The sequence below is a fragment of the Orbicella franksi genome, chromosome 13, assembly GCF_964199315.1.
Source record: "Orbicella franksi chromosome 13, jaOrbFran1.1, whole genome shotgun sequence".
NCBI classification, from domain to species: Eukaryota; Metazoa; Cnidaria; class Anthozoa; order Scleractinia; family Merulinidae; genus Orbicella; species Orbicella franksi.
Genome location: NC_138157.1, coordinates 9,973,301 through 9,989,600, shown reverse-complemented (window position 1 = coordinate 9,989,600; position 16,300 = coordinate 9,973,301). Strand labels below are relative to the sequence as shown.

The 16,300-nt window shown below is 39.7% G+C and overlaps 1 protein-coding gene across 1 annotated transcript; it reads left to right on the top strand.

The window, feature by feature from the left end:
• The first annotated feature begins 4,786 nt into the window (after nt 1–4,786).
• On the top strand, nt 4,787–14,596 carry LOC145464854 (microfibril-associated glycoprotein 4-like). The gene is made up of 5 exons (XM_081448655.1): nt 4,787–5,099; nt 8,133–8,282; nt 11,458–11,580; nt 13,070–13,453; nt 14,346–14,596. Exons 1-5 carry the CDS (start codon nt 4,787–4,789, stop codon nt 14,594–14,596), a joined length of 1,221 nt encoding a protein of 406 aa, XP_081304781.1.
• Nucleotides 14,597–16,300: the final 1,704 nt, after the last annotated feature.

The following is a 16,300-nucleotide window of genomic DNA, read 5'->3' as shown; positions in this document are numbered from 1 at the left end:
TCGCAATTTTTTGACTTACCACGCATGCGCTGCATTTAACTGGGTTCTTTCGGTTACAAAGAAAAATGCGAGAACTGCTCTGTTCTTTGCATCGTTACCTTTTGTAACATACCTTTGTATTAAAAGACTAAAACCGTCAATACATTGTGTTCGATTAGGAAGAAAAATTGCACAGATAGCGCGGGCATTGAGCAAATAAAGTGATCGCTGTATCGACGCCATGTTTGTTATTTGCAATCCTTGTGCGCGCGCTGAATCGCATTAGCAAGAGCGCACGCGAAAACTTAGACTTTCCAAAAGTCGTTTCCAATATTATTTCCATTGTTAGTTTCGCCGTTGGAAAGGACTTTTCCTACTTGCAGCGCGCCGAATTTTACCGGTGAATTTTTCCACCGTTGACGTAAATACACATTAACCAATGAACAAACAAGTACTGACTATACGTCATGACGTCGCGCGTGATCAACGACACAACTCGCAGAGCTAATGTCTGCTGGGTTCAAGTACTAATATATAGATTTAGGCCAGCCTAAAAGCGTAGCTCCTGGGCCGGGTTGTTCAGAGCCCGATTAAGCTAACCCAGGCAAAGGTAGAATTTCGATTTCATGTAACTTTGCAGTGAGGTTTTCTGTATATTGTTTGGCCTTCTGTTTTGAGTTTTAATAATCACCATATACACAAGGCAAAGCAAAAAAAAACAGTTGTATAGAAGAAAAATTTATAATTCGGTTAACTTTTAATCCTGGGTTAGCGTTAACCGGCTTCCGAACAATCCTGCCCTGTTTTCAATGAGTTAAGTAGACATGAGCCCGCGATCCAATCGAAAACCAGCACTTGGTCAGCGGTCAATTACAGAAGCACGTGACCTCGATGACCCGTAAACTTGAGCCCGCGATATGGTCACGTGGTACTGGTCAGTGGATACCTTGTTTTGACAGATGTCAATTGATCATAACATGGATGTCCAATATCAAAGAACTACACGGTAAACCAAGGCTGCATGTCTGTGTTAACCTATTACTTTGGAGTATGGCCGCCATGTTGCGCGACTCCGTCGTCGCCGTCGTGCGGACGCGCCCACGAGCAATACCGCTAGCCATAATAACCATGAGAAAATCAACTCATGGGTTTCCTTTTCTTTCCTGTATGAGTATGGGGCTCCGCTTGGCGGCCCTTGGGACTGCCGGAGCTCCGCTATAAAAATCTTTTTCATTTACACTTAGGGATATGAATTTTATGGTAGAAGTTGAATATGGCTTATGCAACTTAATTTCAAGTCTTTGAAAGAAGGACAGGGTAAAGGAGCGGAAGGCTATTTATCCGACCAATACGAGTTTGTTTACTTACGGACGCGATCTGATCTCCTGCGTCGTCTGGATCGTTTCAGAGAATTAAGTTTGGACCTTTCAAAGAAGAACAGAGCCGTTCCTGCAGTTTGTGTAATGGTTGCACTTTTAGTCGATTCAATGAATGACCAAGTAACTTCTCTACAAAGAAAAGGCATCGCAGCAAATTTGCATCGGCCGTTTTACCGACTTTACCGTGTTGAAAGCAGTCGTCGATCGACGAAGGACTTTTGGGAACAGCGATTTTACTCTCTGCTGTTCGTTGCGACTTCGATTCTCAAAGTTATTTAATAGAGAGAGATTTACAGAATTAAAGTTTTCCCCGACTAATTCCGTCTCCTTTAGTTAATTCGGATTCTTTTCGGTACAAGCTAGATCTGCATAAGTTTATACGGCTTTTGTCAGGCAGCTCTCTGGTCGATCGCTGGTTATTCTTTAATCTAGACGACCAATCTAGACCAATCTTCAGAAGGCGTTACTCAATGGAACAGCTTTTGCCGTTAATTTGTCAATATTACTGACTACATACTGCACTGTATATATTTACACAAATAAATTCATTCGAGTTAGGAAACAGTACTCGTAAACGTTTTCAAGAAATAATTTTCTGCTTTCACGACGATTGCGCGCTGAGCACATGAAAAGTGATAAATGTCAATCATGTTTTTCGCGCCAAAAATTTACGCTCCGATTACCATTCCTGCAAGTGAAACAAGTCGACCTCTCGCGGCCTACGTCTCTCGCGCTCGCCCTCCTGACTTTGCTGCGCGAATATCACCCTCTCTCTTCGCTTGAGGGAGATAAGTAAGTCAAGGATTAAGAAAAGGTCGCCTTGTGGCAAGTCTAGCGAAAACTGTGTTCGACTACCTTACAGACGTTCGCGCTAATTGTTTCTGCGCATCCTTATTGCGGACGCAAATTCACACGCCACGTCATGCATGAGAGCGCGCGCTAAGTAATAAAATAAGCAATAATAGGGCAGATGGCCACTGCTATAGTTTTGCCTGGATTTAACGATCTTGGACGTTCGGTGACCCTTAATTTTCTTTCCAGAAACATATTTTATTTACAATTATCTCCACCTTGTCCAAAAATGAACAAAAAATCAATGTGAGAAAATTTCAAGGATCCTGCCATCTTGCGGCTGCAAGGCACGTGAAACTATGGTCGCTAAATGCGAACTTGCTCTTTAAGAAACCTCACCAGTTGACTAAATTCACTTAATAGGTCCAGTTAAACAACATTTGGTAGTGAACATTTCGCTTCAAAGATCTAAATGCAATATTTGGGGCTTACAGACACTGTGCCCTTATTCGCTAACGAAGCCCGATTTTTTCAGATTAATTTTAGAGTGTTCTTCCAGGCATGTTCTCCCCAAAACGAAGCCGGTGACCCCCTCCCCCCCTTTTTTTTTTTACATTTCTAACATAACGAACTCATCATCTTACAGTGGTAAAAGTCTCAGACGCGAACGTCCTTAAGACGGCGTGGCTTTCAATCCTGGGTATTTTGTCGCCGGTCGAGCGCGGTCGTCTAGCTACAAACGTTTTTCGAGTCGATCACATTTCCGGCCAAGGAAAAAAGTGAATAATCTAGATGCGGAAAATACAAAGCATAAAAATAAAAATATCACACTGAAATACTTGTGGAAACATTGGAAGATAATATCTGAAGAGAAAATGATCGAGAAAACTAAGTGAACGGCGCTATATCACTATTGTAATGTCACTTGATAAAGAGTGGTAATATTGATCCATCAAAGTATAACCAGTGGAAACTGCAATTTTTTTTTTTTTTTTTTTTTTTTTTTTTACCAGCCATCTTAAAGATTTCTTTTCGGAGTTTAATTCTTATTTTATAAGAGCAGGTGAATGCTGAAGGCGTCGACTGACATAAACAGGAACATAAACAAAACACCCCTTCTAACAACATCAATTATTTTTGCCCAAAATTAAAAATAGTGGCTGCGAGATCACTACAGGATGTTGAATCCCCTTGGAATATATTATCATTGGCGTCTGTGCTCGTAGGTACAACTCAAGGCTGCTATGCTAACTTCGGATATCGTACCGTCTAGGCCAACCGCTGTCTCTCTTTAAGGTAGTCGTGAGCAATTTTGCCATTTATCAAATATTACTGCTTTATCTACAGTAATGGGTTATTTTTATCATACTGGTCGACAATTTCTTTTTTAAAGGGTCATAAAACTCTTGCAAGAAGAAAACAGAAAGTGGGACTGCAGGTCAGTGCAACAAAGAAATAAGTTGAATACTGCCGACTTTCAAGTTTTAAAAAAAAAAAAACGATTCTACTTTTTTACTAATCGTGACACCAGGAATAAATCGCGTGAATAATTCAGTTTGAACGACACTTGGCAGCGTAGAAGGTGTGTGAAAAATAAGTATAGCTGGTTTTCACCTGACGTCACCAAAATTAGAACTACAAAACTATTGATCTTCCTGATATTTTACTTTAATGATGTATAAGAGTAGCTGAAAACTAATATTCACACAAATTTTCGCTCCGAATGGGTTCTTGGTTTTGTGAAACACTACGCTTGAATTTCTAAGCTTTTGAGTGACGCGGCGTTTACATGACGGTCTAGCCGAGCTGTCATGATGGTTAAAAAAGTGACTTATTTCGGGGAACTTGGCCATCTGAACAGTTCATGTCTTAGGAAAAGTATTATTTTCTTGTTTTAGAGTTCCTCGAGGGATAAATTCACGCTTTTGTAGCAAAACTCAGTGACAGATGTTTCTGTTGGTTTCCGGCCGCCATGTTGGTGCCCATACGGATGGGCACCAGCATGGCGTCTCCATACAAATCTCTATAAATTTGGGTAAAAAATTTCTCCGCGTATCTCGCATAAGAAAAATTGCTGTGACCAGAATTTTGGCGAGAGTCTTTGCATATTTACCTTCTTTCATTTCCCAGATTCTGGACTTTATCTATTGACCGGTTTTGATTTTTATTTTGATCTATTTTGAATTGCGTGGCACTGAAAACCAGCAATAGGTGACCCGAGCGGGTAGGGGATACTCCCCGACGCTTTTGGCAGAGATGTGTGGCCCAAACCTTGAAATCTACTCCACCTAGTAGAGAGCTTATGCACTGACGCATTTCAGCCATTACATCAACCGAAAGTTCCTTACATTTAACTTTTTTTAACAAAAATATGATAATACGTGCTAAAGAAGGGAAAATTCTATACTATGTTCCGTATTCAACACTTTTGGCAATTTCAAGCGAGTTTATAATGTTGAATAGTACTATTTATAAATCTACTTCCTGTTCAACTCCACCAGTCAAAATTGACTGTGCTTACTGAACACCGGCTACCAATCAAGATGGCTTGAGTTTCGCCAATGTCGTTATTAGTCTTAGCACTTTTAAAATTGTGTCAATCTCTCCCTACAGTTACAAATTGAAAGACCAAGAAAATGTTGAGGACTATTCAATGTTTATTCCTCTTCACCGGCTGTTTTATGGCCGACTGCATATCAGCTGGCAAGCAATGCAGAGAGGAACGGAGCATAAATGGCATGGCTTTACAAGGATTCGTCTTCAAAAAATTCCTCGTTAAAGCCTTTCACGAGTGTGATATCAGCTGTGAAACAGAAATCACCTGTCAAAGCTACAACTTTGTCGTAGGAGAAAAGTTGTGCGAACTGAATAACCGCACCAAGGAGGCAAAACCGGAAAATTTCCGCTCAGACCCGGCGCGGTCTTACGTAAGACGCTTGGTTCAAAGAGGTATGTACAAAGTTGCTCACTAACGCTGTTCAATAACGTCTTCCTCTACGCAATGTCCAACAGAGAAAATTCATAATAGGACAAAGGCGTTAAAACGACTTAAAGGGTAACATTTGGCAAAAAACGCCATAAAAGAAAGCCATTTTGCAATTGATTCCTGACCGCTTCGGTAATTCTGGAAACGAATTGAGTAATTTAGCAAGACTCATTAATACTCTTTTTAAACGTGTCACATGAACTGTGTACATTTCAACTCATTTGTGAGAACAAGTTACGAAATTTTAATCACATAGCGCGCCATAGTGACCCATCTAAAATTTAAGGTATCAGTATACCGCAAAGTTCACGTTGTTTACAAGTTGGTTCTTTCGTTGTCTCCGTCTAAACCAAGGCGTTTTAAAAATCTAGCCTCATTTAAACGTTTAGTTCTTCAATACTGCAGTAGGGCTCTCGCAGTCTGTACGACGTTGACGTCATAAGAACCTGGGGAACAATCTGTTCCAAGTGCAACAGAGCGAGGTCTTTCGCTGTTGTACATTTCTAGCAATTTGAACTGTTTTGTTTCCTTTTGATTCTTCTTGCTTATATACGAGTAGCTTAAGTTTAATTCTTATCAATACCCTGGGATCCACTGTAATTGGCTACGCTGTAGTGGTCTCCCTGTCTAATGAATTTTTAATGTATATAAGTTAGTATTTTAGTTAAGCGAAGTTAAATGAATAAATAATTGAACATTTTCCCAAAAAATTGTTTTTCGCTTTTTCAGATAGATGTTATTACGATCTTTCATTTAAAAAAATATATATATATATGAAAAAAGATTGATTCTACGTAAAAGTTGCAAACGAAAAACGTTTCTTTGCATTAATTATCTCTAATTGATAGCTGTCAACGGGTTGTCGCGAGAAGTAAATTTGCATTTTAATGTAAGAACAAAAAGATTGCCGCGTATGAACAATTACCAAACGTTTGTGTTTGATATAGTCGATGAGCTGTAACGGGTGTTCTCCGTTTGTAGACTGTTGATTTAAGTTTACGGTAAACATGTCGTCGAAGAAACGCAAAAGTTCGTGTCCATTTGCAGCCAGCAGCTAACGCATCAGCCCAATTCTGATCGAATGTTTTTGAAACCTTTTCCCCCGACTTTTTCCCCTGTGGTGCTTTCTTCGTACTTCAAGTACGAAGAAAGCACCACAGGGGAAAAAGTCGGGGGAAAAGGTTTCAAAAACATTCGATCAGAATTGGGCTGATGCGTTAGCTGCTGGCGACAAAGGTTCCTGCCTCGAGCAGGAGAAGTTGCTTGCACTGGACGAGGAAGACATTTGACATTTTCTAAACATTACTTCCTTGGCGCTTTCGCCGTTCGAAGGGGTAACAGTAACATCTCAACTCAATCGGTATCTGGTCTTGGGCTTCCTCCACGTTGTTTACGAGTTGGCTCTTTCGCTGTCTACGTCTAAACTAAGGCGTTTTAAGAATCAAAAGGAAGAAACAAAAGCGAAAATTATTTGCGGAATTCAGATCTTGCAAAGGATATTTCCCGCCGGAGGCAACATTTGAGATTCCTTTGTAATTGAAGTAATTGATACGAGCTCTATTTACATTACACCGGAAGAACGCCCCAAAGTATATTTTCCTTCGTATTTCGAAACGAAAATTTCAGTGAGTAAGGCGCAAGTTTTGAGTTTGTTTTCAGTGAATTTTCAAGGTTTTTTTTGCTGTTGTTGTTGTTGAAATTTAGAGATAATCAGGCAAAAAAAACGGTGTATGAGAATTTTTATTTTTTGCTTCTTTCAAACGTTATGACTAAATTAGTGAAGAGAATGTATGTTTTATCAAAACTCGTGACAAAAACAAACCAGACAAGTAATCAACATTTCCCGACACCGTGTTTTAGAGAAAGGCATGTGTCAAGAAGACATAGCGATGTTGATCGCGTCCTCCCGCTCAAATCCGACCGGAAACGTACTTCGAGAAATAGGGCACTTTTTTCCGAAAACCTTAACTTTTTTATTTCAATAAATATACCTTCGTAATCCACAACTCTTAAGCTTTCAGAAAATGTCTACTTTACCGGGTTTTGCGTGAAACGTCTGACTGTAAAGCGGCGACAACGGATGATTGTCATTGTGGTATACTGACTGACCTTAACTGTGCAGGGGGCGATAAAAGAGGAGAATAAAATTGAGGGTAAACACCTGCCAAGGTGGGCTACTTATTAACATTTGCCCATAAATTTTCTTAATATATGGGTTTATTACACGACTATAAAGTTAGTTACTTAAGTCAACCACCGGTCCAATATTCTCTCTGTATTAGACCGGGCAATGTCCCGAATGATCCCAGGCAATCACTATAGGAATTTTTTTGGGGTTATTTTACGCCTCTGAAAGAACTTGCTATAAACATAAAAAATTCCTTTTCTTTTTCTTCCAACTCTTTTTCCCTTCTGCTTTGTTTAACATCACACGTAAGTGTATTCCTGCTCGGCTCCCAATTAGAATTGCCCAATTTTTTTTCCAGTCTGTGATCGTGGCATTTTTTTTTAAACAATTTACATTTTTGTAATAAATCTCTAATTAACCAAGCTTGCGCGGGACTAGACTGAAAAATAACGGCCTTCAGTCTCGGGAAACAATATCTAGACATAGACCTTAAATGGTATGTTTTCTGGTGTATTAATAACAAGTAATCACAAGATTATTCTCGGGTAATTTAGAATATTTGCAGTCGCCCAACGGGCTTGTGCAATTTTGTCAGCCTTTGAAGAATTTACTGCTGCTTATTTATTCCAAATTCCCTTTGAAATCATGTGGTTACCTAAACGAATTCGCTAAGCAGCTCGTTCCTAAATTTAGTCTTTCAGTTTAATTTCTATTCGGGCTCAAAACTAAACTTCATTTACTCTATTTTCTCCTCATCCATACTAGGAAGACCAACATTTTAAATTCTAATAAAAGCTTCTGTTTGATCATAATAGAAACCCCGACATAACAGGTAAATCTATAACATTATTTCTTTTCCTGATCAAAGCTCCTCTGGGTTCCATTCCGGAGCTCCCGGCGCATTCTTGTCAGGAAATTAAGGCAAGCGAAGGCAAAGACACCACTAGCAGCAAGTACTGGCTGGATCCAGCTGCCAATGGAACGGTAATTTTGGCATATTGTAACATGGACTTAGAAGGTAAGTTGTTTTGAGCAAGCTTACGTTTTATTGCTGTTGATTGCCTCTTAGTTTAAAATATATTAAACCTCCTGCGCTTCTTTTGAGTATCTGAGCATCTTTATTTGCACCGCACCATAGGTTAAAAAGTCTCTTTTTTCAATTGTTTGAACATAATCTAGATATCGATGAATGCATCACTGGAAGCCATAACTGTCACTTGAATGCAAACTGCACCAACACTGTTGGCGGACATAACTGCACTTGTAAGGAAGGATTTGCTGGAGATGGTCACTTGTGTTCAGGTAAATTGACCATACTTCAATGCATAACAAAGTTTAAACGTAACGCATACAGAGACCGTATCAATAGAGTTTATGTCCGCAGGCATAAACATGTTTTGGGCCCGACTCAGACTCATTATAGCTAAAATAAGCTCCGAGAAGGGCCCAAAACATATTTATGCCCAAGAACATAAACTGTATTTACGATTATTATCACTTTGGAGGGCATTGAGAAAATGACAACAAAACAATGGCTTTCATTTTATACACAAACAGATACCAATCGTCAAAACACCCTCACCAATGGTACAATTGGTAAATGATCACCATTCGTCAAAGAAGCCTTACGATTCGTACCATTGGTACGAATGGAAAGCTCCTCAGTCGATTGGTCAACCATTTGTAAACTGCATCCCATTAACACCTGAGAGCCTTGCGAAAGGGATTTGTCAATTAGTGCCATTGGTACAAATCGATTCAAATGTAAAAATACTCAGTCGATTGGTGTACCATTAGTAAACTGCACATATTAACACCTGAGAGCCGCGCTGAAACTATTTTTCAATTGGTACCAATCGCACCATTGGTACCAATGGACGAGTAGAATGAACCCCTACTCAGCCTGAAGTCATCAAAGTCCCCATAATGAGATGCATTTCACCAATGGAATACCAATGGACTGAGTGCTATTCCATTGGTATCAATCGTACGATTGGTACCAATGGACGAGTAGAATGCACCCCTACTCAGCCTGAAACCGTCAAAGTCCCCATAATGAGATGCATTTCACTAATGGACTACCAATGGACTGAGTGCTATTCCATTGGTATCAATCGTACGATTGGTACCAATGGACGAGTAGAACGCACCCCTACTCAGCCTGAACCCATTGGAAATATTCTAAGTCCTCATAATAAGATGCATTTCACCAATGGTATACCAATGGATCGAGTCCCATTCCAATGAACTCCGTTTGTGCGCATTCGACAACCATCATTCATTTTCCCTCAATGAAAATACATAATACATCAAGTGATATGAAGATATGAACTAACCCTTGGTAGAGCACTGCACCGGTATCGCAAAGGTCATGGGCTCGAATCCCGTTCAGGCCGCATAACTGCGATGATCAATCGTATCTTCATATCATTTTCCGCAGTTCAAATGTATGAACTTTCATATATTCACTTGTACATCAAGTGATGCTGGCTAGAAAATCTTGTCATTTGAGTTTTCAAAATTTGTAAAAGACATGAAAGGAAAGTTCGATAAAGCTTATTTGTAAGCGTTGAAATTAATTGTACAATTGCTATACTGACGGTCTGGAGCGTTTGGCTTGAAGCCGCAAAACTTACATGCACTTTGCCACCGACTATGGAGCTACTACAGGCGGTATTGGCATCAGAAGCTTCTCTTGAAAGAAACGGACGACTAAGAATGTCCGAACAAGCACGTTTCTGTGAGGCTGGGCTATCCTTTATGTACAGTAGGGTATAAAGCTTCATTAGTTGAAAATGGCGCCCTGACTTCTTTCACCAACGCTTCGCTGCAAGAAAGCGGCGCGAACATTGTAATAGCTTTTTGATTTTGATTGGCTGCTTACGTCATACGATTGTTTGATTCTGACTTTTCATTGGTTTATTTCAGCGGGCTAAAATACATTTTAGCTCGCATAATTCTCCATTTTAGCCCCCAAAATGCGCCACAATACTCGACAAAGTGATAGTAATAACTATTTTATGCCTAAGAAAACTGTGATTGGCTGATTGTATTTACTGCGTAAATTTAAGGGATTCCAGCTCGTTATCATCTCCGTTCTTTTTGTGACCTCGGCGTAGAACTCAATACTCAGGACCTAGTCAAGTTCTTGCGACGCCATTTGTTTCAAGATATTTTCAAGATGGCGGGACTGCCACCAGCTTCGGAAGACGTTCGTTCAAAAATTCACTGTTTTGTGCAGCGGGGCGTATTTTGACTATGTTTATTCACAACGACAGAGTTGAGTTCTCTTGTTGCTTCGTTTGAAACTAGCTACCGGATACGTGGAAACATCTACCTCCTTGAGATGGCTCTTAATTTGTTGTTGTGTGGTTTTCGTTGTTCATGCTTTGCTGGACTCGGTATCATACGGATCTTGAGTAGATGTTGGACACAAATGACCAAAATATTCGTCAAAATGGACACTGAAAGTTGGAAACTTCCATTAGTAGGTCCTCAGCCTTAAGGAGCACATAATCGTCACTCAGAAACTGTAATTAATTAAATTCGTCAATTGTTTTGGAAAAAACACAACAATAACAACAAAGTTTTGGCAATAATAGTTGCAAAATTCGCCACACAATGGCTCTTTACCTTTCATTTTTCTGAAATTTTATTGGTTACTTTAAACTATTAACCTTGAAATCTGATTTGTTGTTTTGTTTTACTGTCCCAGTCTCATTGGCTGAGAAAAAGATGCGATTTAGCGCGAAACGTAGTGTGATTCGTGAATAAATCGCACCACTGAGAGTCAAATGAATCAGATTTCAAAATGGATTCAATAAAGGATTTACTCTACTCCTTTTATTTTTAAAATTTTAAATTGCACGAGCCTTTTCGTGAGTGCAATTTTGGGAGAATTTTCACATATCACTTAATTGCACTTGCACTCATACTATTACCTATACCTATTTCTATTGTAGATATCAATGAATGCAAGAAAGGAGGCCATGCCTGTGACGTGAATGCAAACTGCACCAACACTGTTGGCGGACATAACTGTACTTGTAAGGAAGGATTTGCTGGAGATGGCCGCTCGTGTTTAGGTAAATTAGCTGACTTTACAAGTGTCAAAGGCAGAACTGATAACTAGAGTTCCCCTGCTAATGTCAACTTTTAAACGTATTGTGTCCAGAGTATTATTTCTATTGTAGATATCGATGAATGCAAGACAGGGAGCCATAACTGTGATGTGAATGCAAACTGCACCAACACTGTTGGCGGACATAACTGCACTTGTAAGGAAGGATTCGCTGGAGATGGTCGCTCGTGTTCAGGTAATTCTTAATGCAGTGCCGTATCTAATTAACTGTAACTGAATATTCTCTTTCGTTTGTGTTTTTGTTGTTTACTGCAGTTTTGATGGAGTATAAAAGCCCATCTTAAACCTTTTGAAAACTGTACCAAAGTGTTTTTGCCTTCTCAAATTACTGTGTGCTTAAGTCCTCCACCATTATATGTGATACTTGCAATTGGACAGTTTAAAGGTCAATAAATATCCATAATGAACGACCGCGTACTAAAGATAGACTGGGCACTATTAGTAGGATTCTCTCAAAATCTACCCTTTGACCCTACCTCAAAATTTCAGGAATTAGACATTGGCTCTGATTAAACATTTATGCTAACTAAAATAAAAATCTGTCTAAACGAAGAAAATGTGAAATTTTGCCTGTTTCGAAAATAACTCAAGATCTGTCTTACAGATTTTTTAAAAATTCTGGCTCCTAACGCAGTTCATCCCTAAAAATCAACTGTGAAAATTTCCTCGTGGGTTGTATGGTAGGTTTTCGAGCAATTTTGGATCAAGACAGGCTTTTACAACCTTGGGCGAGAATTGAACTGCGCAAGCCTTTTATTTGAGACGCGCGCTCGTGTGACGCCACGTATCACGTGTGAGAAAGCAAGAGTAAATAAGAACTACTTTTTGTTGTTGTTTATTGACCTTTTTAGTCATATTTTATAGGTATTAGGCCTAAACAGATGTATCACTGAAAGTAGTTTAAACCTATCGCTACGTTTACCAAAGTGGTTTTATGCGACTCATGTGCCGAAGTTGCTTTTGTTTCTTCATTACTTCACTCGTGGTAATGTTCAAAGCAATGAACACGGGACATGGTAACTGGACTAAAAAAATCATGCAAAAGTTTTTTTTACAATAACTGCAGAAATTCGTGTTCGCTCATTGGCTAATTTTCATCGTCAATAAGCGGACAGACACATGAATTTATAATCAATGAGCGAAAAAAGACTATTTAGCAATTTGTTTGCGGATCCACTCGGCTATCGCCTCTAGGATCCACAGCTACTGGGGCAATGTTATAACGAAATTCATGATGAATAACAGGACAGACGCATGGAAAACTGACTTCAATTTGTTAAATAGAAGAAAAAGTCATGGAAGTGAAGCCGGTGTGTGTGTATACACAGTTTACAAAAATCCTTCTGAACACCGCTAAACCGAATATTGCCTTATCTTGGTGTTGTTGTATGTATTCCTGATAAAATAAACAAAGGCCTTCTGCGGCCTCTTTTTCCAATGTATACTCAGGCACAGCCAGCAGCCATTTATTTTTTCAGAGGTAAACACCAACGAATTCAGTATCTCTCATTGTAGCCCATCGTAGTGCGAAGAAAGCATTATTCACTGGCATGGTTTGGTTTAATATACCACCATTCAGACTTGCCTCCCAGGAAAAACAAATCCGGCGCCATATTAAACTAGTCTTACAGCATGGTTTTCGAATGTTTATTTTTCCTCTTTAGCTTACAAGAAAAACTGCGCGGAAATCTACAAATCTGGTGAAAAAAAAGACGGTGTGTACGCCATCAAACTGGACAATCTGCCTGCCTTTGATGTGTTTTGTGATCAAACAACAGCTGGTGGGGGGTGGACAGTGTTCCAGAAGAGATTAGACGGTTCGGTTGATTTTTACCTTAACTGGAGCAATTACAAAGTTGGTTTTGGTGATCTGAATGGTGAATTTTGGCTCGGACTGGACAAAATTCACCGCCTGACCTCCAGTGATAACAACATGCTGCGTGTGGACTTAGAAGACTTTGATGGGAATACCCGTTTTGCCGAGTATGATATGTTCAGTGTCATGAGTGAGAATGACAAGTACAAGCTGAATCTCGGCGCTTACTCAGGTATGAAGTTTTTGTGCTATTCTGCCCCGAGCTGTGACAGTACTGCACTTCAGACTGTTAAACAGGCACGGGAAACTCTTGATACTTGATTTTGCCTACATATCACTTATTGCCCTTATTTGATCGAGTTGAAGAAAAGAGATTGGCGAGTGGATGTAGATTAAGTCAAAACGTACATACCATAAATCCTCGAATTAGCACCTGGGGAGCTTATTTCAAATTTAGGAGAAGACGGCGGGGGGGGGGGGGGGCGATTATTCGAGGGGGGGCGTTTATTTAATTTTTCTTAAATCGTGGCTTGACATGATCATTTTTTCAATACATCATCTGCACGTAAACAACAACATAAGCTGTTTATCGACATAAAAAAGCTGATCCTAAAGTTTAAATCGCGGCACCAGTAGAAATCCACGTGGTCACAAATTAAACAATGTAAAAATTTGATACTACACGACGAAAACTATACATCCTTTGCTGTCCACAAAATAGGGGAAGGGGAGGAGGCCGCTTATTCGAGGGGGGGGGCGCATTTTTTAAATTTTGGCCTATAGGAGGGGTGCTTATTCGAAGGGGGCGCTTATTCGAGGGTGGACGCTAATTCGAGGATTTACGGTAAAAGATCCCTTAATGACCAAACTAACTAGTAGGCATTTGATGATGACGAGAAGATGACGCCGAAACGTCATGTGCTATCGTTTATATTTCTTTTAAAATGGTTTTCCATATTCTCTTTAAGAAATAACTGGCATGAACTGTCTGCAATGTCACGGCATCTTGTTAGATCGACTTTTTTCGCCAAATACGACAGAATGACCTATATTATAGAATATGGTCTGGCTACCTTTGACTACTGCAAATGACCGGTTCCTCATTTCTTGATTTTGTGTCTCAGGAACGGCTGGTGACTCTCTCTCTATTCATAGCGGTCAACGATTTTCCACTCGAAATCAAGGCAGAATGGGATGTGCCAAGGGGTATCACGGAGCCTGGTGGTACCGTAACTGTCACCATTCTAACCTGAATGGCATCTATCGTCACAAAAATCCCTCTCCCGACGCCGATGGTGTGAACTGGAAAGCTTGGAAGGGATACAGTTACTCCCTGAAGAGAACCGAGATGAAACTACGACCAGTGGAGTTCTGATCGAACTTATTTCCATTTCATTGTTCGCGATCCCTGACATGTACAAGTGTCTATCATTGCTCGACCGAGATAAAATTCCAAAAATAAGTCATGCGTTTATTAAATGCATTAGCTGTTAACAAGCCTGTCTGTAACTGAAGCCCGAGCCTAAAACGGACAAAATCGAATTTTTGTAACGGCTAGTAATTTGATTAGCATAAAATTCTTGCAATAGCTTCTAGTGAAGATAGATTATGATGTCATGTACACAATGTCTATGTAGGAACCGCGCAGAGGGAGGGGCTTGGCGGGCTTCCCCCCCCCCCCCCCCCCACCCTCTTGACTTTTTACAGTAGAACGGTCAGTGAGTGAAACGGAAAATAAAATAGGAAACGAAAATGCATCACTTCTTCAGGAGTGGGCATTATTTGCCGTCATGGGAAACTCCAGTACTTGGACGGATTATGTATGTTAAGCACAATGAGTCGCTACCAACGGTTTTTCTTTTCTCGATTTCTTTTCTGATTGATTCGCCGTTTATATAGCATTAGGTTGAATTTTGTCGAGGGAATATTTGTTTGATCCTTGGTTTAAATGAGACTAACGGCAGGAGTATTGTAGTGGAGAAAACTGCATTGTGTAAAGTCTTATTTGATAGTAAATTTAAAGGGCCGTTATGAGAAAATTCGCCGCTGCACAGTCATTTTTTTGTTATTTATAAAATTGTAGGAAAAAAAAAAAACACCAACAGTAGCCTCTTTTCATTTGACGACCAGGAATTTAAATTCTACTTTGTACATTGCTGATTCTTTGTACACCTGTAAGTGTGCAACTTCTTTGGGTTTTCCTTTAATAGTTAAAATTATATTTAACCTCCGTATGTTAGTTTTCGCGGAAGTTAGCCAGCTGAACCATTTTTTAGTAATGAAGTTTTGAAATTTTTTATTCATGGGATAATTTTCCCTTGCTAGTAGTCACACCAATTTTCCGAAATAGTAGCAATTCAAATTAAGTATCTCACTTTTAATTTCCTAGGTTTGTTCTTAATTACTTAATAATCTTAATTTCAAGCTTTGAATTTTAATCTTAACACTGTATTTAATCGTGGAAACTTCGTAGTGTTGATTAGGATTCGCTATCTTAATTAAAACACTTTCCGCTCCTACTGTATGTTAGAAGTTGCATTGTCATATTGTGAGCAATTTAAAGGACGTTTAAAGGAAGTGCGTTTGTAAAGCTTTTTCGATTACATCGAGGATTACATACTCGACTTCAAGCGAGTGCAGAATAAACTACTGCTGGACCATGCAAGTTTTGTCTCTTCCTTTATTACGTCCGTAGTGAAGACCATTGAAGTAGATCCTCGTGTACCAGGAAATCGTGACGAGTTTCCGTTCCCGCAGATAAAGCAGTGTTCTCCAAAGCAAAACGTATCGTCAAAGGGCAGAAGATAAAGTGTATACATTAACCAAAGACCTCGCTTATTCTGCTTGGCGCCTCCTGCTATTTCTGTGATCTTTGAATCAAACATTTTCAGGAGGAGCATGACCCCCCCCCCCCCCTCCACCCCTCTCACCTAGTAAGCACACGCTAAGGCTTTGGCTGTCAAGCCCCGTCACTCAAAAAGTTGTTGCCCATGTCATGAAATGCACCTAAAGCAGGTGTTGATGACTTAACCAGAGAAGCTGGACAAATTCACTTTGTTAATCTTTACACTAATCTTTT